Source organism: Platalea leucorodia (genome assembly GCF_965183815.1).
Source record: "Platalea leucorodia genome assembly, chromosome: 4".
In the NCBI taxonomy this organism is placed as follows: domain Eukaryota; kingdom Metazoa; phylum Chordata; class Aves; order Pelecaniformes; family Threskiornithidae; genus Platalea; species Platalea leucorodia.
This window is the reverse complement of record NC_138826.1, coordinates 87,203,568-87,230,388: the sequence shown is the minus strand read 5'-3', so window position 1 is coordinate 87,230,388 and position 26,821 is coordinate 87,203,568. Positions and strand designations below refer to the sequence as shown.

The 26,821-nt window shown below is 39.9% G+C and overlaps 1 protein-coding gene across 1 annotated transcript in view; it reads left to right on the top strand.

The window, feature by feature from the left end:
- TPH2 (tryptophan hydroxylase 2) overlaps positions 1 to 26,821 on the top strand; it is a gene marked incomplete at both ends in the record, with an annotated part of 51,235 nt that overhangs the window by 5,183 nt on the left and 19,231 nt on the right. Inside the window, 6 exons of the mRNA XM_082309734.1 lie at positions 781 to 964; positions 1,073 to 1,173; positions 4,353 to 4,420; positions 9,782 to 9,978; positions 11,763 to 11,898; positions 17,363 to 17,489. Of these exons, the coding sequence (XP_082165860.1) occupies positions 781 to 964; positions 1,073 to 1,173; positions 4,353 to 4,420; positions 9,782 to 9,978; positions 11,763 to 11,898; positions 17,363 to 17,489 (813 nt within the window). The remainder of the gene's footprint in view (positions 1 to 780; positions 965 to 1,072; positions 1,174 to 4,352; positions 4,421 to 9,781; positions 9,979 to 11,762; positions 11,899 to 17,362; positions 17,490 to 26,821) is intronic.

Genomic DNA, 26,821 nt, shown 5'->3' with positions numbered 1-26,821 from the left:
ATCATCTAGTCCAACCTCCTGTTTTGAAGCAAGGCTATCACAACACTAGATCAAGTCAGCCATATCACATTATGGTTGTCTGTCATTGTATGACACCCTTGGCAGACCAGTAGTTGTGGTGGGAGAGATAGCCCATAGGAAAATTTTAATGCTAGAACTGTTTACACACTCGTGTTTAGTTTTGATGTGGACATTATAATAGAGAATAAATCGAATTAGATTTTAGTTTTACTATTATTACCACTTCAGATAATTCATAATTGCTGCAAAAAAGATAGATGAGGACTGATATACAGTTATCCTTAAAAAGTATTTTCTCCCTCATGTTCATGAGAAATGCTGAAGTAATACACATTTAATAGCGTCTAAGGAAACACACTCAAATCCAGTTAAATCAGCAGTATTATTATGCACATTGCCTAATAAAATTGCATTTCATGTTTAGCAAAGGTAAATATAAAATTGCATTACAATTTTTTTTCTTTTTAAAAATTACAAAGTAATATTGTCCTTTGTAAAAGATTGCCTGGTTAGATAAAATTAAATCATTAGTTAACTTTCTTCATTAAACACAATAGTATTATTTTTACATTCAGTGTACAGATTTTTTTGTCTTTATTATTTGTTAAGCATCACTAACCAGTTGCATAGGTCCAAAGTGAGTACTTTCAAGAAAATACCTTTTAATAACTGGGAGAAGCTTTCTTGAGGAACATGCCATCAATATTCCCCTTCTAGCTGGCATACCTGTGTTTCATATGCTATTTCATCTTTCCACAGGAGAAACATGTGAGTATGGTTCATATTGAATCAAGAAAATCGAAGAGAAGGAACTCAGAGGTGGAAATTTTTGTGGACTGTGACTGCAGTAAGAAAGAATTTAATGAACTAATCCAGTTGCTCAAGTTTCAAACTAATATTGTATCTCTCAATCCACCAGAAAACATCTGGACTGATGAAGAAGGCAAGGCTGCTTTTGTATCCCTTGGTTTAGACACTGACAAACGTTTTGCACAGGTGTGTCCATAGTCTTATGCTCCAGTACATTCAACTCACGTTCTGTCTTCTACAGATCTCGACTGTGTCCCTTGGTTCCCCAGGAAGATATCTGAATTAGACAAATGCTCCCAGAGAGTTTTGATGTATGGATCTGAGCTGGATGCAGATCACCCCGTAAGTGTAACTTAAAATTGTATTGTAGATAACTTGTTCAGGTTATTTGCCAGTCAAATAAAAAGCTTGTTAACTGCTAATTCTGAGTACTTTTTTGAGCATATGGTTTTCAGAAGATGGGGATGTAGTTATCTTCAATGGTTTCAGTGAATTAATTTTCCTTTTCTGTTGTAGGACACCCAAAAAGGAGGTCCTCCAGAAAACTTATTCAGTCTTGAACAACTATGTCCCCTTTTGTACTGCTTTAATTTATTTTTTTTTTTTAATTAACTAGTTGATAGAAGCTTTCAGACTCTGAAGAGTTTAGATCTATGTGATCTTCAGTTCTGTCACAGCTCTTAGGTGAGAACTGATATTAACCTAGGTGTCAGAGAAGAAGGAATTACGAAGGAGGACTTCCTTGGGCACTCAAGAGATAATTGCAAAATAAATCAGAGCAACATGTTCCTGTTTCTGCATGAGTGCAGCAGATGGGAAGGTGTCTCACATTGTTTCCTGACTTTGGTGAAAGGATACATTTTGCGCAAGCTGTATTTGCAGTAGTGCCAAATGCTCAGTGCAAAAGGCAAAAAAATTAGATCTGTTATTGTTTTATTTCTTTTGGCTGATGTCCATAAATGCTTAACTTCTGGGTCTCTAGATGGCAGATGATGGCAAGCTACAACATTTTCACTTGTTGTAAATCCACGTTTCTACCTTTGGACTACTTGGCTGAAAGATACTAGTGGTAGCTGGTTGTAGTCATTCCTTCTCCAAAGTAAAATATGCTGGACTAAACTGGTATTGCAGGAAACTTCCAGCTGAAAGGAAGTAGGTAATGAACTAAGATATCTGAGTGTAACATTGTCTTGTAATAGAATCAGATTAAACTGTAGCTGTAGGCGACAGTCTCCTTTGGTTTTTGTCACACACATTTTTGTTGGTTTTGTCCAAGGTGGTGAAAAATGTCCCCAAAGCAGAAAGATCAGTTCAGTGTAGGGGACTCTCTAGTGATGCATCTGTGCTGCACCATGGTACTACAGTGCCTGCGTGGACTCCTCCCTGGTGGCTGCCTTGGCTGAGGAGAGGCAGGTACTCATGGTGGCCCTGGGTTTGAGGCTCTGTGTCAATGCAGAAATGGCACTTGGACTGCTGCCTTCTGTCCTGTCTGCTCCACAGCTCCTACAGCTGCCGTGCCATGGCGAGGGCTCAGGCACAGACCCTCACGCCTGCATGTACAAGCAAACGGACGTCATCACGATGTCCCCTGGCAGCCCCACTTCCCTGTCTCTGGTGTCACCTGCCTGCGTATCAGCCATGATAAGCATCATCACCTCGCTTGGTTTTCAGCCATCTCTACTGCGCGTGGGCCCTTCCCATGCTCTGGGCCCACAGTTGGAGAGCACGTTCCTGGATCCTGGTTTCTGCCATGTACTTCTTGATGACAAATGAGGATTTACCTTGCATTTTCTCAGAATGGAAAAGTCTGTTGATAACCTGCGACCATTAACAGTAATTTGCTTCAGAGGCCGTACTGGCAGCTCATTCTAGCCTTGAGTCGATGACTGTGACAAGCCATTTGATACTGTTTTATGTTCTGAGCTGGTGCCTTCATTAAATACTTGAGTGCTCTGCTGAAAATCTGCCTTCGGTTTTACAGACAATGGAAAAAGACATTTGCATTATATGAATATATATTTTACACTTGGGGGAACTCTTATAAACATAATTTACACACCATTTGTTAGCCTATGCAGCATGCTAGGTAGTAGAGATGGGGGAAAAAACTGTACAATCTGTGACTGGGCTTTCAAAGGCCACTTCTGGTGCCTGCCCCGTTCCTTAGCGGTGGTGTGTAGGTGCCAGAGGACCAAAGAGAATTATCCTATTACAGAACCAGCATAGCACCACTTCAGCAGCATGGCCCTAACCCACTCCATATTGGCTAATGGCTTCAGTCTCAGTTTCGCTGCATGTGACAGGCTTTTAAATCCCCTGTGCTGTCTTCTATCACTTTTCAGCTCTTGGATGTGCTGCAGCTGAGAAACTCAATGCTTACGTCAAAAAGTATTAAGCAGACAAGGAGGCACCCCTGGATTACAGCAACTTTTTGCCAGTCAAAAAGCTTTTTTGTATAGGAGTGGAGACTTGAAGGTTTTCTGCAGTCCTTTGGCATCTTCCCTTACTCTGCTGCAGCAGTGCAGCTTTGGTTATGGGGCAGTAAAATGCCTTCTGAGTTTTCTGGAAGCTCATACAAACATTTCAAGTCAAACAACATTATCTTTTCATTCCCTTCAGTGATTTGCATTTGTGTATGTGAGCAATAAGGAAAAAATGCATTTTACTTTTCAGCTGACTAGGGGAAAGTTAAATGCACTTTCTGGGCTACTAACTGGGAAAGTTAAATAACTCTTTACCCTTTTTTGTCTTAAAGAGGTTGGCAGTTCTGCCTTGAAAACAGGTAACTCTCTTTGTAGTCCAAAACCTGAAGTGTCTACATCTTCTATAGGTATAGAAGAGATCTTGTTTTATTTTTTAATAGCTCAAAGGGCTGTAACTGGCTGGCGCTTATGTGTTCTGTAGGTCTTTTGCACTTAATATGGAAAAGGTATGAGCCTACTGTAGCCCACAAGGTAGAGCCCTTCCTCTGTAACTCAGATTGGAGCAATATGCATATTTGCTGCTGGAGGCTGATGGTTCAGTCCCTAATGTGTTGGTTAAGATGGCAACTGCTGAAGCAGCATCTTCCAAATGAGTTGCGTGTGAAATCTGGGCGCTTGATTCTTCTAGTGAAGAAAGATGCATTAAGGACAGGTAAATTACTCTGCTTTGTGCCTGCGTGTAGGTCTCCATTCAGATTAAGGAAAACCTGAGTGAGATGATATGACAAGGAAAAAGTTTCCCTTTTTCGACACCTTGGAAGAATAACTGTACCTATGCACAAACCTGTCTCGAAAAAACTCCTGTGGGACTTTGGTGGGGAAAAAAGTGAAGAAATCCTTATCTTCTCTTGCAGTCCGGTAGATAGTGTTAATCAAAATACAATATAATTAGGTACTAAATAAACATTTTAATGATTCATATTTATATACATGATGTATTTATAATATTATATATATAAAGTATATATTATATACTTGTAATTCTTATGGCTAATTTTCTGTCCTTATTGTAAATTACTTTCTTCTTCCTTGCTTAAGGGATTTAAAGACAATGTTTATCGACAGAGAAGGAAGTACTTTGTGGATGTTGCCATGAGCTATAAATAGTAAGTACTGGCATAATTCTTTCCCATGCTGCTGACTAGTTATAATTCATGCTCTACTTAATTCTGTAGGATGATATTTAACAGTAGACAGAGTCATCCTTTAAACTTTGACTAGTTTAGTGTAGTCTATAAATGACAAACCTGATGCTTGAAATTCCGTTACATTTTTGGTACAGATATAGGCAAGTAAAGCATTTAATGGTAAGCGCTATCTCTTCAGCATTTTATTCATAGCTGCTTAAACTTAAGAAACTCCTTTACAAATGCTTGCATGTCTTAATGACAAATAGATGCACTGCTGAATTGTGCATATCTAGCATCCCTATGCAGTTGGATGTACTCACTAAAAAACAAAGTTATTTTCTTTTCATGCGCTTGCTATACTGGATGCTGCAAAATGCCTTTTATCAATTTTGCCAACACAGCTCTCAACTTCTCAGAATTCAGTCAGTGGATTTCTCTGTAGTTAGTGGAGCTGGTGCCTGTGCACAAATACACTGCATGTGTTTTCTCATTTTTATTATTTTTTTTTTTTTTAACGTGTCAAGTCAGTATTTTCAATTTGCTACCATGCCTGGCAGAAAACTTACTGTGCTACCTACAAATACCTACTGTGTTGCAATTTTCTTGTCACAGAAGCATTCAACTAATTCTAATCATACTTTAGGTTTTATTTGCAACAGGCCTAAGCCCTCATTCTCAAGGGAAAGAACATACTAATTTCATGTTCTTTTCCATTTTACCACACTTCTTCAGGTTTTTCATTTTTCTCCTCTGAGATTTCTACCTATGTTGTTGGAAGAATAGAAACCACAATTTTTTCTCCCTTCATAGAAGGCATGTCCTGTCAGGAAGCAATCCAAAAATGGATTTTTTAAGGTTTTTCCGGTCTGTTTTTTTTGTTTTTAACATAAGGCTAATATACGGGCTGCAGAAGGCTGGGGGGACAGGAGGATCAGCTCTGCTTTGTGACCATATAATCCTGATCATATTTCTCCTTTACTTTTGTCCCATTCCTGTCATTAAGCTATTACCAATCTAATAAATGTGTAAGTGCTAGTGTTGGTTCCCCTTTTTTCTGCCCATGGTGGCATTTGTTTAGCAGGGTGCTCATGACATTCATCCAGCACACCGAGCTGCTGCCTGCTGGGGGCAGGGTGCTGGCTGGTGAAGTTTCCTAGGCTGACCGGATAAGTCCTAAGTTTAAACAGTTTTCAAATGTAAATTGAGACAGTTTTGTGGTTTTGTTTTTTTGTTGGTTTGTTTGCAGTTGATTGACTATCCTTTTTTCAGTCTAAGGCTTGCTGTAGAGTTACTTCTTTTTGCCTAGCATTTATTGCAGTGTGAAATGTCAAGCAGATACCTGTGGATGAGAGCAGACTGTGTGTGCTCCTAGAGCTCTTTCAGTAATCTCAGATAGTTCTCCATTTACCCGTGATGGTAGCAGTAGTGCCATACATTTCACAGCTGCTAAGTTGCTGGATATATCTTCCTCCCTTCTTCCCCTCAGCTGCCTAAGTGCTGGAAAGATCATGCTGCTGGCTCACTAAGCAGTGGTTGGTCTTCTGCTACAATGTTTTTTTTTTTTTTTTTTTTTTTCTTTTCACCCTGAAATGAGTGAGAAACATCTTTTCACAAAAATCATATAAACAGAAAAACAGATAAAGGAAAAATCTTTTCCTTTCGATTTTGAAGGCTCAAGAACCATTTCTGCAGGCACACTACAGAAATCAAACAACCCAGACCAGAGGTTATTTGAGGGCCAGATCTTGTACTTCAGCAAAACTGCTCAGAAGTATTCCTTCATCCCACTGATCTTTTCAAACCTTTAAAAGATTTCAAACTCTTCCTATTATCAGCAGAGAGAAAACAAGATGCTTTGCATATTTTTAGCGAGGGACCACAAAATGGCTGGGAGGCCAGTGATTAGGGCAGGTACCTAAGACATGGCAAAATCTCGTTCATACTCCTCAGGTCTCCTGCAGTGGTTATCTTAACCCCAGGGATGTGCCATATCTACTGGGCTGTACAGTCAGTCTGTCTCTGGGTATGCCTGTAGAGACAGCCCAGGCAGACATTTACCCTCAGCATCCTGCAGCTCAGCCTAAGCCATGCTGAGGAAAGGCAAATCAGCTCAGGGAGGACTCCATGCTGCTACAGCTAAGCTGCTTCTGCTACCTATGCTGGGGAGCTCAGACTTAATATGGGTGTCTTGACACTACATTGCAGTCTTATCACACTCTCTTCTGTGGTCTAATGACTATTTACTTATTTATACAAAAAGAACAGCTCTGTTATAAGGACTGATTCCCTCAGGGATAAATTCAGAGCATTGTCTTGAACCTCTCAGTGGCTTCCAGGTAAGTGACCTTCCTAATAATTTACTGAGGCTTGATGCGTTTCTACTTTTCATTTACCAGTGTAAAAAACAAAACAAAACAAAACAAACCCAAACAAACCAAAACAACCCACACTTGTTTCCTTAAAAACAACAAACAAACAAACAAATTTGGCTGCAAAGAATTAGCTGCAAGGAATTGGCTCTGTAAAAAAAATTGTTGAGTTGAAAATCCCAGATCAGCATTTCCTTTATGAATTGCTACTGTTCTATAGTGGTAGATGTTCTGCTTTGCTTGAACATAAAGAGGTCTCTGTAGTGGAGAGAGAGAGAAAAACACTAAGAAGTGAACTTGGAGGAGCAGATATTTGCTGGTGCTCAATGTTAAAGGGAAAGACATGTTAAGAGAGCACAGCAGTGAAAATCAGCTGTATGAAATAAATGGTCCAAAAAAAAAAATATTCCTCCCTCCTTCATTTAGCTTCTATCCTAAAGGTAGTGAAAATGTGTTAATCTTGCTAATTAGTCCTTTGAGACTGATCAGGGATTGCAAAAGTGTTGAGAAAATTAAATCTGGAGGAAAAATACGAGGTTTAAAAGGGAATTCATAATATGAGTTGATAGCTCATGACCATGGGAAAATGGAAAGACCCCATTTTAATAAAGGGAAATAAAAATTCAGGATAGGTTAGCTTATAGAGTCATCTTACTCAGCCACAAGAAAACTGGCTATGCAGGCTGGCCATTCCTGTGATTTATGGAAAAGTTTGAGCACAAGGTGGGTCTTGCTTGTTGAAGTAAGAGCGTGAGAAAAATGAGATTTGCAGAGCTGAGTGGGAAAGGCATAGGTGCTCCCTCAAGTCTGGCTGCCTTGATCCTCTGCATAAAGAACGCAGTATCATGAGCAGCTGGAAATAAGATCAGCTCTCCTAGGCATAAATCCTATTAAGGAATTAATGTTCAGTGAACCTCACTTCAGTACTAATGAATTAATTGAAACAATAACTAAGTTATAAACCTTTTCGTGAGCAGTGAACAAGCTTCAGATCCTTGATTGTGTTTATACCTCTCTAGTGACAGGCTAAATAGAAACCCGAGTTTTTCCACTGGTGCACAGATTTCTTCAGCTTTGCTGGGCCAGTGCTGACTGGTACTGACAGTATCCGTAGTAGAGGTCAGGTCTAAGGAAGAGGGAGGAGGGTACTGCACAGTATTCTGGCAACCCCAGGTGGATGGAGTAGCAACCTGCTTGTATCTGTCATGTGCAGTACAATTTAGAATAGCTGTGTTATGCTTGCTGTGAGCTGACAGGCAGCTTAAGGCTGATAAAAGTGTAAAGGTGAAGACAGATAGTAGACCTGAAGGACTGACTCCCACTGCAGAATGGGCACAAATCCAATGCAGCTTCTGTTGATGAGAAATGCTTCACTAGATGTGTTGCAATTCTTGTCATGTCTGCAAAAGAGTGGCTGAAGGGGACCTGGTGGATGTATTGGATATTCAGTGAGTCCTTAACAAGTATGCGTACCTCATACAAAGTGGGCTTTGACTGACAGATAACTGCTGTGGATCAAAATACTTTGATATAGTGAAAGGCAAGGGGATTAAGTTTTCAATAAAGATGAGGGGACAACCACAATGCATGTAGGGTGGATGCTCTTCTCTTGTGCATGTAGGGACTGCATACCAGCAATCACATGCGACATGAGGGCTCATTCCTTGTTACCTCATATGATGGAGGCAGGATTATGAACCTGGCGACAGTCGAGATGGAGAGCCAACCCCCAGCAAAAGCCCAGTGCTGCAATTCTCCTGCTGCAGCGAGATGCCCTGTGCCCGAGATGCCTGTTCAGCTGCTGGCTGTGACGCTGGGGAAGCTGCAGCACTGGGCTGGGAGTGCCCGTGTTGCCAGCCCTGTGGCGGAGGAGCGGGAGACAGGGACTGATGAGGTGGAAGTGGGTCCTGTGAATCCCTTTGCCAATCTATACTTTGTTACAGTGCAGGAAAAGCAGATACCTGAGGAGAAGGCAGATTGCACAGATTACACAGATTACATGCTATAGATTATGAGCATTAAATCCAGAGAAAGATTATAAATTTCTAGGAGGAATTCATAACGTGAGATGATGGCCCATGACCATGGCATAGGAAATTCCTTACAGCTAAATACAAGGCAGTGGAAATTGGAAGGAGCCCTTCATACTCTTCACACTGTCAGTCAGTTTTGGATTAGCTGTAACCATTCAAGGCAAATCTTGGATGTCGGAGAGATTAGCAGGTATCCTGGAAGGCTCCTGCTTTGCAATTTCTGTGCATTTGTGTAAGGGGGAGGAGGCAGAGGAACAGTGCAGAAGGAAAAACAGGGATGTGTTTAGAAGCTTAGTTTCACCTATGCTAGGCTGTTGGCTCTGAGGGGAGCTTCCTCATGCTGTAGTCCTGCATGAATTTGGGGTTCCAAACATATCTGCACGTGTAAGCAACAGTCTAAACAATAAATATATATATTTTAATTGGATCCACACATTTCTAAACATCTATGTAATTGCCTAATCTTCACTTTGTTAAAATGCTAGGTAACGATGCTGTGTGAATATTATGTATTTTAAAGAATGCATAGAGCATGCAGTCTGCTGATCGTCTTACTGAATCAGGATCTTCAGCTAATCACTTGCAAAGGCATCGGTGGCAATAAATGGAGAAATATTACTCTGGTATAGGAACATGGCATATAAGAAATCCATCTTTCTACTATGATATATACAAAGATTAAGAAATAATCTCATTGCTTAATAAGAAATACAGTTCTTAAGAAGTAAATGTAATACGTACAACATAACATCCAGAAGAAATTCGAAGAAAAAAAGGATCTAGTTGTCATTTTAAAATAGTTTTTAATAGTTTTAATAGGCTCTGTCTGCCTTTATTTATTTAAATAATACTTTTCACAGGAATTTTGCCATCCGGTGTCTGTCTTGAATCTGGTTGTATTGAAATGTATTTTGTATTACTTTATTTTTTTATAGTGGTCAACCCATTCCCAGAGTGGAGTACACAGCTGAAGAAATTAAAACATGGGGGGTGGTATTTAGGGAACTCAGTAAACTCTATCCCACCCATGCTTGTCGTGAATATTTAAAAAACTTTCCTCTGCTGACCAAGTACTGTGGATACAGAGAGGATAATGTGCCTCAGCTGGAAGATGTTTCTATTTTTCTTAAAGGTAAGATTCATATTTTGTTTGTCAATAGATACAGTTTCATGAAAACACTCTTTTCTGTTAGTATGAAATACAAAGCACATTGAATGAAAAGACTCCTAGCTTTGTCACTGGACTTTGGCTTAGTCTGAAGTATCTTTCTATTTTTGACATTCTCCATGGCAGAGAGTTTCTCGACTCAAGACAGTTGTATATGTACCTGCAAGTATAAAGCTGAGAGGAATTAAACAGCTGAATGTGTATCACATGATGTTATCTTGCACAGGGAGAAAAATCCTTCAGTACGATGGAAAAAAAAGAGCAGAGTTAGCTCTGCTCTTCTCATTGCCACAGAGTGGGTGTTCTGATAACCACAGTGGGCATCCCCCAAATATCCAGGCAGGTAAAAGAGGGAATAAAATGCCAAGATAACTGAATTTAAAGAGGAGAGTAGGTTTGGCACATTGTTGTACAGCCTGATGAATATGAGGCTTTCCTGAGTGCCTAAGACCTGATGAAGCTAGTCATTATATTTGTATGTTGAAAAAACTCAGTGGGACTCCATAGGTAATCAGGTACTTCTCTTTCGTGTTAATTTTTAGGGGTTCAGGATATTACATATTTAAGTTTGAAAATACCCTTCTTTTTCATTTGTAATGGAAATGTATCCGATATGGAAGGAGAAGTGGCAGACGTGAACCTGCAGTTTTTAACTCTAGAGGAAAAGCTGCCAAAGAGTTCAGTTAAGATTTTCTCTTCTCAGGTTCCCTTCAGATACATATACGTGTTCCTTAATCCTCTTGCTCAGGAGCTTCTGGAGCTCAGCAACTAAAATATTATAAAGAAGGCAGCTGTTTGGAAAAAATGTTAAGTGTTATGAGAAAGAATAGCAAAATGTTTTGTCCCAAATGCACATGGAAAATTCTTAACTAAGAGAAATATAAAATTTGTAATGAAAAGCTTACTTTCCCCAATTCCTGCTTCATCTGTAACTCTTGTTTGTGAAACACCTGCATTTACTAATAACTGACTCATCACTCTTTGAATTTGGTTGTGTCCTTCTGGGTCTCTCACCTGTTGTGTTATGGTCTCTAAGGAATGATGCCAAAGTGTACAGGTTCTTTCTCCCTAACTAGAAGCTCAAAACCTCACACTTCTTTCAGAAATATGTTTTCAGACTAAATACAACAATAGTAGTGTCTGTTGAAGAAAAACTTGGAACATTCTCCTGTAAACACTTGGAAAGAGTAAAGAATTAATTTGGGAGAGAAATGTCCTTTTCAAAGTCACTGAGTCTGAAGTAATTCCTCACTGGGACTAATCTGACAAAGGAACACTTTGTTAAATAAATGAGGACCTCAACTGTGAAAGTCGGTATTTTGCTGTCACAAAAAGTATTTTATCTGTAAAACTAAGGACAGATTTGATTTGATCCTATTCTGTTCTGTTAGTTTTTAATGTATTTTACAGAAGTCATCTTCTGTTTTGGAAACTCCTCTCCTGTTTGGTACTAGACATGAGAATCAGATACATGGTGATTTGAGAACATCACTTATGGTACCTTAGCATCTTGTCTAGACAAAGGTATTAAAACAAACTTTGAAATACCTCAAGCTGTTTTCATTAAACATATGCTAGCAATGCAAAATACTTCTTGTACATAATAGGTGAAAATGATGTGTGGTGATCTTCAACCAAGAAATTCTCTGTGTCATGCTTCTGGTGTATTGACTATAGATCATTACCTGTCCTCAGAAATGCATATAAGGCTATATAATATGGTCTTTTATTATCTCCTTCACTTTCAGAAAGGTCTGGCTTCACAGTGAGACCAGTTGCTGGATACCTGTCTCCCCGAGATTTTTTAGCTGGCTTAGCGTATAGAGTTTTTCACTGTACACAGTACATCCGACATGGCTCAGATCCTCTCTACACACCAGAACCGTAAGTTGCTACATTTGCTTTAGTGCTGAAAAAATACGATCGCTGGATTCTTAAAAGACCCAATTGAATTTACAAAAAAAAAAAAGGAGGAACCTTCCCAAAAGGTAAAAATATAGTTACACCATTGGTGACAATAACCTTCACATTGGTGAACCAGAATTTAATTCAAAGGCTTCTTTTGGACTTTTCTTAAATAACTAGGCTATTTATATGGTGGGTCAAAAAATTCTATCTATATCTGCATTATTTTTCAGTGGAAAATGGAGTTTTCAACTAAACATTTTGAAAAAGTATCTAAAATTTTATTTTCTGGTGGACAACTAAGGAAAGAAGTTGGGAAAAAAGCCCTGAATCCCTTGAAAAAAAAGCTTTCAGAATTATAATTTGGTCTTCTTGTGTCCTCATTTATCTCTTTTTGGGCCAGACTCCACAGCTGAACTTCATTTCTCTCCTATAACACAACGCAAATGAGTCATGAGGCACTGTTCTCTCACCCAGAGAGGCTATTGGATATAAAGCCTGTTACAGGGAACATGATAGAAATAAGAGACACTTTAATTATGACTTTCATGGGACAGCATTGCAGCTTTTCCAAAACAGAATATTATGAGTTTGGATGAAATATTTTGGCATTTGGTCTGTTGATGAAAAGTGGGGGAAAAAAAGATCACAGTGATTGTAGTTCTTGTCTTGTATTATATATGGTGTGCTCTGTGCAGTAATAACAGAACAATACATGTCAGTTAGATAATATGGAGGTAGTTTCACCAAAGGCATCCACTGATCTTGTAACCACAGGAATGACATTTTCACAGTGCATCAGTCATCAGACAGTTAGCATGAAATTGTAACTGTTGTTTATGCAGCTTATACTATTTTGATGTATTTTATTTTTGCCAAAATTTACACAAAGGGTTGACGCATATATATCCAGCTCCAGTCCTGTAAACACTTGGAGCCATGCCTGACTTTGATTTCATTAATAGACTGCTGAAACCATGGAATAATATTTTTGGATATAAAAGGGTAATGGAACCGCGTATTAAGCTGTCCCTAAAAATACTCCAACATTATTCTGGCAGGAGTCACCAGGTGGTGCTGTTATACACATATCTACTTACTCTTTTCCTCAGCATGTGAACTGGGCAAAGTATTTGCTAAAATGCTATGAGGCTAGTTTTGTGTGCGTGTTTTTATTGGGAAAGAGGTGGTAATCCCTGAAGGAATTCACTCACTTCTGTAACCGCTGTAACTAGAACTTTAATCTCTTAAATTTGTGGGCAAATTGCTACAATGTAAAATACTGAAAGAAGGGCTTGAATATATGATGCTGGACTTATTCTGGTCTATCTGAAAATATCTGTAGGTATTTCAAAAAAAGAAATTATACTTAGAAAGTACCAGGTTTTGCACCAATGATTTCCTCTTCTGTAGGAAGCCAGTGTCTCAGACTGTAACACCTGCCAATGCACAGCAAAAGAATAACAACATTTTTTAACTTAATACAAACTAGGAGAACATTTTCATCTATTGATAGGGGATTTAGGTACATAACTCCAACAGGAGCGAAGGAAGGAACATCTTCCAGGAAACAATTAAATGCATTTATGTTTTTGCTGATGTTCTCTGGTTTGTTGCTTTGTATATTTGAGACCCCTGTAGTTTTCAGGATGCTGCTTACATTCAGAATTATGCAGTGTATCGTAGCTGATCCTTAGTAGTAATGGCAACTACGTTTTTGTAACCTTTCTGGTCATGGTGTCTGGAAAGTCACTATGTAGTAATACTAGTTCAATTAGAATGAAGATTTTTATCCCTTATTTGGGCTGAACTTAAAAACTCAGGTTATGGTCTTAACAGCTCTGAATATGACTGACAGAGGAATTAAGCTGTCATTTTCTAATGACATTACTCTATTCCTGCAGACCTACTTGTACAGAAACCACATAAATTAAATAATCTGTACTATCAGGAACTCCACAGGAAAATTTTGAAAATCCCTTTTAAAATGTGTTTACATTTTTTTCATAAGATAGAGCATATAGTAAGTGTTACCGGAAACGTAGAGTGAAATCCTGGCTTTTTTGTAATCAGCAGCAAAACTAAACTGACTTGAGCGGGGACAGCCCTTCATCTTCCGCAGTAGCTGCAGTGCCCTGAGATCTGCTGGTTGATATATGGGGCCATAATGAGGTTTGCTGCGGGTCCTTGGTTTGGTGAATGTTGCATTTCAATGATATAAACCTGGTAAAAAGACTCCTTTTGACTTCAGTGGGCTTTCCATCAGATTTAACACTCAGGCTATAGAGCTAGATACAAATTAGAGAGTTCATTTGGTTTGATCTGTATCACTACTATATGCATTTTAAAACATTTCTTCCTGAGTTTCATTATGTTTCTACTACATTCATGAAGCTATATAGATTTCCTCTGCTCTGCTAACTAATTTACTCCAAGAAAAATCTTTTGCTGTGAAAAGTGCATTACGAAAATCTTATTTTCTCTGAGCAATGTGTGTGAATAAATTAAAGGAACTTAATTATTTTCTGAATAAAACAAAACAAAAGAATCAAGCCTTGGTAGTTAAGCGAAGAATTATATTGCTTAGACTATCTATAAAGGGCCAGACTGGCAGGGAAATCTAAGAGACTCCAGTGACAATCCCAAATGCTGGTTCATGGTTCTGCTTGGAAGATTTGATTTTTTTTGTTGTTCTTCATGTGTTTTTGTTTCAAGCTCCCCTCTTTATAACCGCATGTTCAAAATACTACTTTGCATAGTTATAATGGAAGAATCTACAAGCTAAAAGCATGAGAAAAATATCTTCTGCCTCCTCATCTTCCTCCCCTTGCCAGGAGAGACAAGTTAATGGGGCTAGGCTTTGTCTGTTCTCATTTTGTCTGCAAGGATGGAAGTGACACAAAGAGCCTGTGTCCCAGTGCAGAACTAGAAATAACACGTCTTCACATATTTGTTTCTGGGAGTTGTTACCTCAGCACAGGAAAATAGAGATGTAGACACTCACTCAGCTACTAATAGTGATGCTCCTGTAGAAACCTGCCTGGAGACGAGCATGCTTACCTGAAGCCAGGAACTTGAAGCCAGTCCCACTGTATCTTCTTTGCTCTCGTTATTTGAACTACTGATATGAAGTTACCTTAAATATATCTGGACTAATGCAGTGCAGCATAGGTGAAGTGCTCAGCAATCAGAGTTGATTTCTCTGGTGAAGATGGAAAGTGGAGTTAGAGCTCTGGACTTCCAGAGAATGGGCTTTGTGGCCCATTTCTGTGTTGGAAGGTGATGGTTGGAGGAGTCAGGTTCCTCCAGTGAATTGTTTGGTACTGGGAATTCTCTGGGTGTTATCTGTCAGACTGCAAACTCCATTTCCCTGCTGTCCTTTGTATCATTATCAAGCTAAACCTTTTGGGAGATGACAGAAGAAATTGTTGTGACTGGAACTGAATAAATAAAAGAGGGCCATTAACCTTAGATGGTTATCCACTCAAGTGATTGAAACCATCTCCTGAACAAAGAGATGGATGCCATCCAGAGCCAGCCAGTTTTTCAAGTCTGAGCTCCAGTGAGGAATGGAGTAGTACCTAAGCTATGGGTCTTGTGGTAGGGAACTTTGATCATCTTGGAAGACTCAGAGCATCACCGAAGGGGTGTGGAGATCATAAAAGAAAAGCCTTCTTACTGACTGCTTTTGAAGAAACTGGGAATTTTCCTGGCTCTGAAAGGACGTGCAATGATGTAGAAACAAGGGAGGAAAGATCTGACTTTCAGGAGGAAGGACAAGCTTTACCAGGCAGTGGAAAACAAATGCAAACAATTTCCCCTATGTAAGTATGATGTCTGATACTGTTCCTAGCCAGCTGTACATATCAAACATCTTTCATGGTTGTTGACTAAAAATATTGGCATACAGTAAACTTGAGCACTCAGCCTATATTGCTACAACTGAATCTCTAGTCAATGTCCATGGACCATGTTCATTTTATCCTGTCAGGCACAAGAGTATCTGTTTACCTCCCCTGCTTCTTTGGGTAATACATATCTCTAGGAAGGAAGAGAAATGAGATTTGGTAATTCCTCTGTACTGTTGAGTGAATTACTCATATATGAGAGTGGCTCAAACTTGTCATGCACAACTTCAGAGAAGTGCTTGTCTCGCCAAAAAGTGTGAATATAACACGAGCAAATGTTGGTAAGCATCTGTCAGCGAGGCCATCTGGGTTGAGAAGAGAGACTTGTATGTAACCCTTCAATACTGGAACTATATTTGATAAGTTTTTGGTGCAGCAAACTAGGAACGCCAAAAATGCTAATCTTCATCTGCATGCATTCAGAAACTACTACTATCTACATAGACACAGTTGGCACAGACTTCTTGGTGAAGAGTACTGAGTAAGGAGACTTTAAATTATATAGAGGGTTGTTTTTCTGTTCGTGATTTATCTGAAGTGTCAGGTTCTGTGTCTTTTCAAACAAAAATAGTTCATAAAAGACAAATTGGATGATTTTGGATAGAAGGCAGAAAACTTGATGTTTTCTCCCTGCCTTTAAAACATTTGTTTACAGCTTAGGAAAAAAAAAAAAAAAAGAGAGAAATGTCTTTGAAGAGACAAAAGCAAAGGAAATGTCAGATCCGATTTTTAAAGTGAACTTTACTACCAAGTCCATTATTTTCTGTGAACAAATGCACCAAAACTTTCGGAATTGTTTGAGAGCTTTTGTAGATGATGCATGTGCACTTCTGTTAGGTTGGTTAGCAGTTTTTTGTACACTTATATCTGCACTTTGTCGTGACTAATAATGCACTTACAGGTGTGGACAGTAGTTCTTTCTAAAATGATTCGGGTTCTCTGCTTTTTCTGAAATCTGGTTGGTGAAAGTGGACAGTGTAACAAAAGTACTCAGTAATTGCAGTAGGGAGTCAGGGCTAAATGGGAAATTAGGCACACAGAAACCTCTGTAAATATTGCCCTGAATTTCTAGCGGCAAGTGGCAAAATGTTTGGTTGTGGAGCTGTACCAAGGTGCAGAAGGAGGAACGGAGAAGAGGAAGAGGGAATGTGTTGGATTTTGAGCTTGATTCATGTGGACAGAAATGCTGAAAACTGTACTTGTGAGACATCTGGCTTTCCTTTGGGCAGTTCAGTCTTCATGGTACTAAGCCTGGAAGACAGCAGTGATCAGGCCCTCCCACTCAATCTGGAAGTGATGGGGAAAGCGTGGAACAGGTGGAGTTAAATGACATGTAACCCATTTAATAGAAGCAAATCTGTATGTTTCTACAGAACCATACACAGGGAAGAACAACTATTCTGTAAAAAACATGTTTCGTGGTAAGAATTTCGAAGTAGAGGTCAGACCCATGTAAAATGACATGTTAAATTTATTATGGAATGATTATGGAATTAATTTCTGTAATGACTCTCTTTTCCTTTCCATTCCCTTAGGGATACGTGCCATGAACTCTTGGGACATGTGCCTCTACTTGCTGATCCCAAGTTTGCACAGTTTTCACAAGAGATAGGACTTGCTTCACTGGGAGCATCTGATGAAGATGTTCAGAAATTAGCCACTGTGAGTCAAAGTCTTTTTGTGGCATGCTCTCTCATCTGTCCTTCTCTTAGGTTGATGAAGTGACGTGCATTGTCTTGTTAGAGCTGACTGCATTTTCAGGTTGCAGATGACTATGATGTGACAATCACAGAGCTGTAGGTATTTTTCCATTGTTTTTAATAAGAGCAAAGCTGAACGCGCTAGTCTTCAGGTGGTCAGTTTTACTTTTTATGTGCAATAACCACCAATTTTCAGGGCTAGCTGAGATGGATTTTGTCTACTTTAAGGTGCTGAAAACAAGTAAGCAAGGTAATTTTGAAAAAAAAAAAAACAAAAACAAAAACCAAAACCCCAATATTTTGGTGTGTGCTCTCAGCTCTACACTGTTAGCTCCTCCACAGGTGGCCACTTTTGCTCTTAGCACTGCTGTTTCTCTACTCACCATTCTGTTTTGCAGCTATTCACTGTATTGTAGCGTGTGATGGATTTTGAGATGATGTTGCATGCTTGCTACTGCTGCTGTTAGAGAATATGTAGTTACTAAGCGAAGGCCGTGCAACAGTAGATGTGGACCTAGGTCAAGTGCCTCAGCCAGTGGCTGTGAAATGGATTTTATGTTGCATCAAATGAGGCACACGTCGGTAGATAGTGTGAACTGGAAGAGGGTGTGTGTTGAAGATGTTAGATGCTACTGACCACCCAACTGGAGCCTTCTTGGCCCTTGTGTGAGGGACCCTCGGGTTGCGCTGAAGGGCCCTGTCAAGTTGCCAGGACTCTCAGCTCCTGCCCACCTGTCAGCCCTGCTGTATTGCCATTTCCAAATAACTTGTATGCAGCCGTCTGCATCATGACATAGGTTGGTGACCCCTGGTCTATACCACTTGCTCTGTTCAATTGTGTTAACTTGCTGTATGCTTCCTTTTGTGGATCATGTTAAAACTAATGCTTCAAATAATTAAATGAACTATATTGTATTAAAAAACAACTCTGTATTTAAATATTTTATCTCATGAAAAACTGTGACAACCAGCAAAAGAATTGGTTACTTTAAATCTTATCCAGCATACTACTGCTTTTCTACAGGAGAAGTGCAGTGGGGATTTAAAGGGTTGGAAATAATTTGGACACAGTGTTGAGGGCAGATTCAAACCAGGTTCAATTAAACTGTAATAATTTTGATGCACTGGCTTAGCGATGGCTTAAAGTCCCATCTGCTGAAAAAGGAGTTTGTACCCATTTGTTAGCTTTTTCTCTTGTAGCCCTCCAGAAGTGGCCACTGAATTTATTTAATCAAACAGGCATCACTCCGTAGTTAGACAGGCTCGATGTCTGGCTCATGGCCAGTTCCTCTCACATACTTCAGGGTGTCTTCTTTGGTTTTCTGATGGATGTCTACGGAGAAGAAACTGTTGTTTGTATGGAAGAACCACGAAAGTTGTGTGTCTGTTTGCACATTTATGAGGAAGGGACTTAGTAGGAAGCAGACCTACCTTGTCACGACCTGCAGCCTCAAGAGGAACTAGCTAACTGGCTGTTCCTGTAGGTACTTTGAGGAAAACAGTATGTCCAAGTCTTTCGTGCCAAAATAACCTTGGATGACATGGGCTTGTTGCAGAGGACAATGTTGGGACTGATCTGTTTGGGGAGAGATCTAATATAAAGTGACCTCTGAATATTACATAAATGCTTTTACTCCTCCCCCTCACACAAGTTCCCAGTTATGACTGACTGTGTCATCTGAACAATGAGCTGGTCCTGAATCACAAAGCCAAAAATAAAAGAAGACAGCTGAATCACCTTCCCTTATCACACTGAGAAGTTGATATCTGAGTCAAACTTGATTTCTCCTCCCATGCTGGAAATAGCTCTTTCAGGTGGAAGAGGCATTTAGAGAGAGACTTAAAGTAACCCAGGTGGTGTTATTTTTTGTAGAAGCGCAATGAGGGGCTTGGTGCTTGACAAATACAGAGATGTTACTTGCCCTAAAATTTGCAATGTAAACAGTCAACTTGAGAGCAAGTAGAAAGAACATGTCTTAACTGTGAGGGTGAGGAGGCCAAGAAATTAATTCAGCTGAGCACCAAATGTTACCTGAGGTGCTATTAACTGACTTTTGCAACATTCAGTCCCATTTCCATCCTAAATAACAACCAGAGACCCAGTGAGCTGAGAAATGCCAGCCAAGAGCCTTAACATAGAACAGTGCAGGTTCCAGCGAGGCGACTTCAAAGTAAATAGAGAAACAAATGAACGGAGAGAGAACATGCATATTAATGAGCTTGAAGCAATATGCCCAAAGCAAGCTTGCCATTAGCATGACCTGTTTCAAAAGATAGTGACATTAACAGCTGAGCCGTTACAGGGAGGACAATGGCTTTGGGAAGAGAGGAAAATGCCTCTTAGGAATTCAGACCAGAAAGGGAAGAATTATTACAGGTGATTTTGTCATCTTTCACTCCATTCTTCTTTCAAAAGCCACCACGTATCAGCCTTGATAGATTTGCTCTTTGTGCCCCATCAGTCCTGAGCTGCAAAGGAAACATGCTGATGTTTTTGTCCCTGCAGAGCTGACACAGTGGATGTAGAGCAAGCTGGAGCTTGGTCCCTGGGCAGACTAGAAGTGTTTGCTAAATTGCAATTAGTCACATCTGTGCAGCCTCACTGAGGGCAGGGATTAAATGGAAGAGCATTGCAAAGGCCCTGGTGCTGGCCAGCTGGAGGGGGAAGGACGGCTGCAGGGTAAGAGGGTTGAAAAGGAAGGATGTGAGCTCCCCTTATCCTCTTGTTTGAGTCTGGTGGTCAGATTGGGGCAAGGAGAAAGGAATGGCTTCTGCTCCTTTTTAAACTTAAGCATTCTTACCGTGAGAAGTGGAATATTGAAAGAGCCAAGCAGCTGTCTTTGCAGTGTTTTTTTGAGAGGTGCAGTTTCCTTTACAATGTTTTAAGAGAGTAAGAAAGAGGGAAGACACAAAAAAACAAGTGACTGAGAGATATGTTACTGAAACAAAACAAAATATTTGCACAATCTACTTTTTTTCTTGTAGTGTGGTATAATGTGGTTACTAGTTGAGGAAATATGATATTGGCTGTGCATGTCTGGGTGTTAATTATCATCATCATCACTAGTGTCTTGTGCTACTCTCTGTGACTTTCCAAAAACACTCTTGAGTTGATTTTTCAAGCATGCCTGGTCTTTCTACTTTCACATAGTACAAAAATAAACAGACTGTCTTTTCTGCTTACCTATCAAACCATAAGCTGTAAGGTGGACTTGACATGAGGTGTTTCATCTAATTTATGTAATATATCATTTACAACACATTTAACAGTACATAATGTAAGGTTTTGTCAGGAAAATTGTACAAAAAACACCTTGGTTTACATTTCAGTATTACCTTGTAATTTGTGAACTTGGGAGCCAGAGACCAGCTGTCTTTGTAAAGCTGCAAGTTGATAAGCAGGATCCTGTCTCTCTTGCTAATGGCAGAAATGACTCCCAGCTCCTGCTGAGGCGTTTCAGTGCAGCTCAGGTTGCCCCTTCGTAATGCAATATGTATAGGATGTGTTTGTGTATATAAAATTCAGGGGCGCACATTAACTGGTCGTCGTTCAGAAAAGAGGAGGTTAGCAGAGTGTCTATGGTTTGTATGCAGTTTATCATCAAATCTTTCCACTCAAGAATTTGACCGTTAGGGACTAATTAGTCACACTAAGTTTTTTTTGCCAGTGGTTTCTTACTGGAAGTTATGTTTAAACCTTCAGTTCTCTAGAACTGTAAAATTGTCACCTTTTAATCTTTCTTGATATTTGTTCTGGTATTTTAACAGTGTGGGACAGTAGAAATCAAGAAATTTCTCTTGGTTTTGCTAGCCTTTATGCAGAAAACCACAATAGTGAGTTACTTCTAAATTTGAAGGAATTGTGTGTGATGAGGCCTTGTAAATGCATTTCGGGCTTGTTATGAATCTAAATATTTTACCTTGCCTGAATGATGACTGAGGCCAAGGGTTTATTTCTAAAGGTGACTTTTATTTAGCTGTATACATATCACAACCAAAGTATTTTGGATATATACGCTGGGATAAAAATAATATTCAGAACTGCCTTTCTGGGAGTAGTCAGTGGTAATTCATGTGAGGTTACTTGCCTGTCTTCTCTCAGGTTCTATGTTATCTGGTCTTGTTGGCCTCATTCTAGTTCTTTTTTCTTCCTGAACATCTGGCACATAATTCAGGATGATTACATGTTATGTTTGCTGAGGAGATAACCAGCATGGAAGAAACAGGAGCATTGCAGATAAAGACTGAGTTGCATTTGGTAACTTTGGGTAGATGCAGCATTCATGGTCTCACTAGACAGAGCAGACTGTTGCAGTCTCTCATCTTCACAAACAACAGATTAGATTTCCCAGAGGGGCTATTGAGAGTGCTAGGCCATAAGTACAGCTTGTGAACTGGATTACTGTCTTCCTCCATGAATGAACAAATGGAGCTGAGAAGAAAACTATGAAAATATTGGAAATTTCGAACATTCCCACTGTGCATCTGAAAAATCAAGACCGCTTGAATGTTTCTCATTTATAGTTGCAAAATGATAGACAGGGAACTAAGCACTGTGGTAAGTCTGTGATCAGCTCCCCTGCTGAAGCTGTTCTGCCATATGAAAATAATTATGTATTGGCCAACTGAAACCTGGTACTATAGCCCCCTGAGCCTATTGAAGTTTAACATTCAAATCTCTGCTCAGTCTTTTTCCTATATCCCAATCGCATGCCATGATTGTGTGATGAATGCCAGGAGTGAGCACGGTGAATACCTTAAGTCCAGTGGTGACATAATGGAGTTTCTTGCAAAGGAGTCGCTTCCAGCTACATCTGTAGATAATGAATAAAGGAGCTGCAGCATGAAGAGCTGGGAGGTATTATGATTTAAAAACTGCTTGAGTAAATTTTGACGGACTTACAGGAGACATATGAAATGACTCTCATTCGGGAAGTGTGTCGCTTAGGGAAGATGAACCAATTCCCAGGGTAAAAGCTAGGACTGTAAAGCTGAAATCGGGTATGATGGATCACTCTAGCCAGACATTGTCCTGCCACACAGCACGAAACTGGAAATACTGTGATTGGTATTGTTCATCAGTAGATGGCCTGGGCTATGTTTCTGTTCCTGACTTTGACCAGGCAAAAACACCTGTATGTGGATGTATTTGGAAGTTGCCCAAGTGTAAAACCTGAAACTGGTACAAGAAGCAGAAGAGAAAGCTGATGAAAGCTTGTGGCTTTCTTAATTGTTACAAAGCCATATGGATCTGTTTGAATCAGGAGAGAAGGATAACTTACTGATGGATTACTTTCCTTTGATTGGTGAGGTGTTGCTGGGCATGCTGACTGCCGCTCTAAAAGCGTGCCCTAATTTGTGGGTTTGCTCTGCGTAATGTTCTAAAGGAATTAATAACAGGTAATGGTCTCCATTTTTTAAGGGTTTCTTTCAGCAATACTTTTTGATAAAGTAGCTGAAACACTTCAAGTCCTTCCTGCAGTATGCATAATCAAATAGGTAAGCAGAAAAGCTAGTACATATATCACAGAACAGGACTAAAGGGGGAAAAAACCTTGTAGATTCCAGGGATCGATATTTAATATTTTAGAATACTGTGGTGTTCCCCTGCAGTGCTTTTTTACGGTCATCACGTCAGATTCATGGCACAAGAACAAAATCTCAGCAGTGATACCTAACTAGCTTTGTAGCTCAAAACCAAATGGTTCTGTACGACATAAAAATAAGCTAGCTCTCCAGAGAAGTTACTACAGGGAGAATTTGAAGAGTTCTATTGCTGAAATGGGAGCAAATGCTCAATGTTTTCTGCAGGAATTGTGACAGTTTTTTGAGGCCTTTGTTCTGGGTTTGGAGAGAGTCTGTTTCCAGGTTTGGATGTATAAGAATTGCTGTGCTGGTCAGGCCACGTGGCTGATGCGTTGTGCCTAAGTGCAGTCATAAATAGCTGCTTAGGAGGGATGTAAGAGCAGGATGAGCATATCTGATTCTTTTCAAATGTTTTCCAAGGTTCTGACCACTCTTGAGCCAAATGTGGTTTCTCTGTATTCAATTATCCTGAATGGATGTCCAGAGACACTTGTTTATCTTTGAAGACATGTAAATTTTTAGTACCTGCAGTAACTTTGGCAAAGAGCTCTATGGCTCAACTATTCACTGTCTGGTGAACTGTCTCCTCCTGTTGTTTTTGACCTGATTCCTACTAGCTTTTTTGTATTTGAAGAGAGAACGATCAAATCATCCCTGTATGCTTTCTCTATGCCATCATGACTTTAGAGAACTGTTTTTCTCCCTTAGTTGTCTCCTTTTCTGGATTGAAAAGCAATAGTTTGTTTAGTTATTCGTCATGTGGAAGATGCTCTATAACTTTGAGCATGTTATTCCTTCCCTGAACCCCTTCCACCTTTCCAGCTAGAACTGGAAAAGAAAGAGAGAGGATATCTCCATCACTAGGCTGGGGAGTGGGGTAAATGAGCAGTTCGAATCCTAATCTGAGTTTTGGTTAAGGGCAGCACTGTGGAGTTAAGCCAGTTTTGGGTGTGCTTGCTATAGAAGTGGGAGCCTTTTGTATGGCAGGAAGAGTGGACCTGATGTTGTAGAGCTGAGATGGTTTGCTGCTTAGGGATGGGAGAAATGGGCTGCGTGCAGGAGGGAAGTAGGATTCAGTGGATCAGTCTTCATCAACCAGCATCGCTATTCAAGGACATGAGTCCCTGCAGTTTCTGATCAGCAGAAGGTACAAAGGGGTGATGCTGCTGCAAATTCTGTGAGGGGATGGAAGAAGTAACGTAGATGGTGGAGAAATCGTGTATCAGCCACTGCAGTGAAGGTGGAGAGCTGGACTACTGATGTTGGAATTGTGGTGGTGGGTCGGGTTTTTTTATTTTGTTTTTTTGTAGAGGGTGGTATAAAATACTGGTTTGCAACACATTTTTAAATACAAACTTCCTGCTTTAACTAGTTTCTGGGCTAAGTAGGTCAACATAGGACATATTACATCTGGAAATGAAACATTTGAAACATTTCATGCTTTGTACTGTGTCACTCAAAGTTAAGAATGTGAAGTAGGGCTCAACTGTTGCTATGAGGGTGCCCAGTTGGTCAGGTCAGTGACCTGCTTCTTGAGAGGATCTCGGGTTGCCCCAACAGACAAAATTTTGCACTCACAAGTAACTAGGAATAGTGTTGTTCTATAACATGCTTGTATGTTTGTATGCTTGGGCCCAACCCTGTAATGAGGAAGCTAGATGCAAGAGAGAGCTAATTTGACTTAATTGGGAGCAGGGAAGGAATTAGAAATTTTGCTGTAGAAATAATACAGCTCCTTTTAGACAGGATGCAGTTTATGACGATCAAGCCCTAAGCAGTTAGAAATGCTAAAGAAAAAGCCTCTAATAAAATAACAAATTACAGCCAGACACTGGATTTGTTTTTATTTCTTGTAGCATTATGTTTCCAAAAGTGGTTAGATCATAATCTGTGAGGTTACTGAACTGCAAATGCAAATTTACATGCACACAAGTAATACATTTTGACATGTAGGTTAACAAGAGAATGGTGCAAATTTCACACAGCACTGGCTTGCTAATTACGTTTGTTTATTTTCAGAAGGAACTTCATTTTCATTAAGAAATTGCAGATTCTGCAATAGTAATCTTTGCTGGTAGTTCAATAGCTCACGCTCTGAACGTACACACTCTGCTACAACAGTAATGAAAGTCAGCCTCAAAAAAAAGAGCTCAAGAAGACTTTGTGGAATTTAGGAGTGCACGGAAGTGGCAAGCATCTACCATTTTGGTATTGGAACCAGCTGACATAGGTTGAGGAATAGGCAGGAGTCTATGAATTTTAATAGTGTTTTTTTCATATTTGTTTTCTCTTTTGACCTAGAGTAGGAAATGTTTTAGCAAAAAGGCACGATGTGTCTTTTATAGAACATATGTAACTGGGACAAAAGAAAGGACCCAGCATAAGCTTCCAGTGAGCAACAATAGCACAAGCATTTTGGGTAACAACTACAAACAAAGCACATAAGTTATAGGAATAAAGGTTTAAATAAGAAAATGGGGGAAAAAAGCAGTAGAGGAAAGGTTTGGAATATATTGCTACTGCTGTTCCTGATTGCCCCTGTGCTTTCACCAATATGTTGAAGAAAAGAGAGAATCCTAGGCTCTGTGTAGATATCATTCGTACTGACAGTGCTATGCTTATTTTTCTTTGGTCGCAGCACATACATGTGAAACTCACTTGTAAAATGGCACTCATGTACAGTTCAGAACTGCGGGGGTCTCATGCTGCTAAGGCTTTATTTGTGTGCCGTAGTAAATCCCATACTACATTAAGAAGTATTCTCAGAGGAATATATAGGTGTGGAAGCAAACTATCAAAGTAAATTTTATAATGCTTCTTGCCTTTTCTATTGTGTTTGTTTACATACTTAAATCTACAAGACGTGGAGATCCTCCAGCAGCAGCATACATGTATACGGGGAAGTGAAGGAGTTCAGCGCCTGGCAACTCATTTCAGCCATGTCTAGGTATCACTGACGAGCGAGGGAATGCCTGTGCTGTGGGTGCACAGGTGGAGCTGGCTTTATCCATGCTTTCCGTGGAGCCAGAGCAGCTGAGGAGTGCTGTGCAAAGACAGTTTTGGTGACTGCAGGTGGGGTTCTCTTGGGAGCAGCTCCCTGAATGCGGCTGCCTGGTTATCTGGCTGGGACCTGCCATGCTGTTGGGGTGGGCCAGCTCCAGGTTCCCCTTGCTCAGGGATTTGTGCACCCTGCTGCACTGGGCAGTGCAGCCACGGCTGCGAGCCTGCACACCCGGCCCTCCTTTGGGCGTCGGTGGGCCCATCAGGAGAAGAAAGGCAGGAGATTCTGCTTTCAGGCAGAAACCAAACAAGTTATATGCAATGAAGAAAGACCTCAAACCACGCACTTATCTTTTTGTTGTCTGGAATATTTCAGTAAATAACTGCTTCCAGAAGGGACATTCATACATGTAGCTACTATGCATAACCCAAATACCATCTCATGGAAAGAGTCTTAAAATACATGTCTGTCCAGAGCTGAAAAGATCCTAACTTAATATTCACATCTATGCACTAATCTGAATTGTTTTAAGTACTGACTCAAGGACTGAACGTATCGCATGTGTTCAGTCTAATTCTCTCACCCAGTATGTTCCTGGGTATTTTCTTTGTATGCATGGATAAAAGTATGAAAGTAAGACAAAATATGGCTGGTATCCATAAAGAGCTAACTGTGCCTAGGGCTTAATTACTTAATGCTGCAGCTTT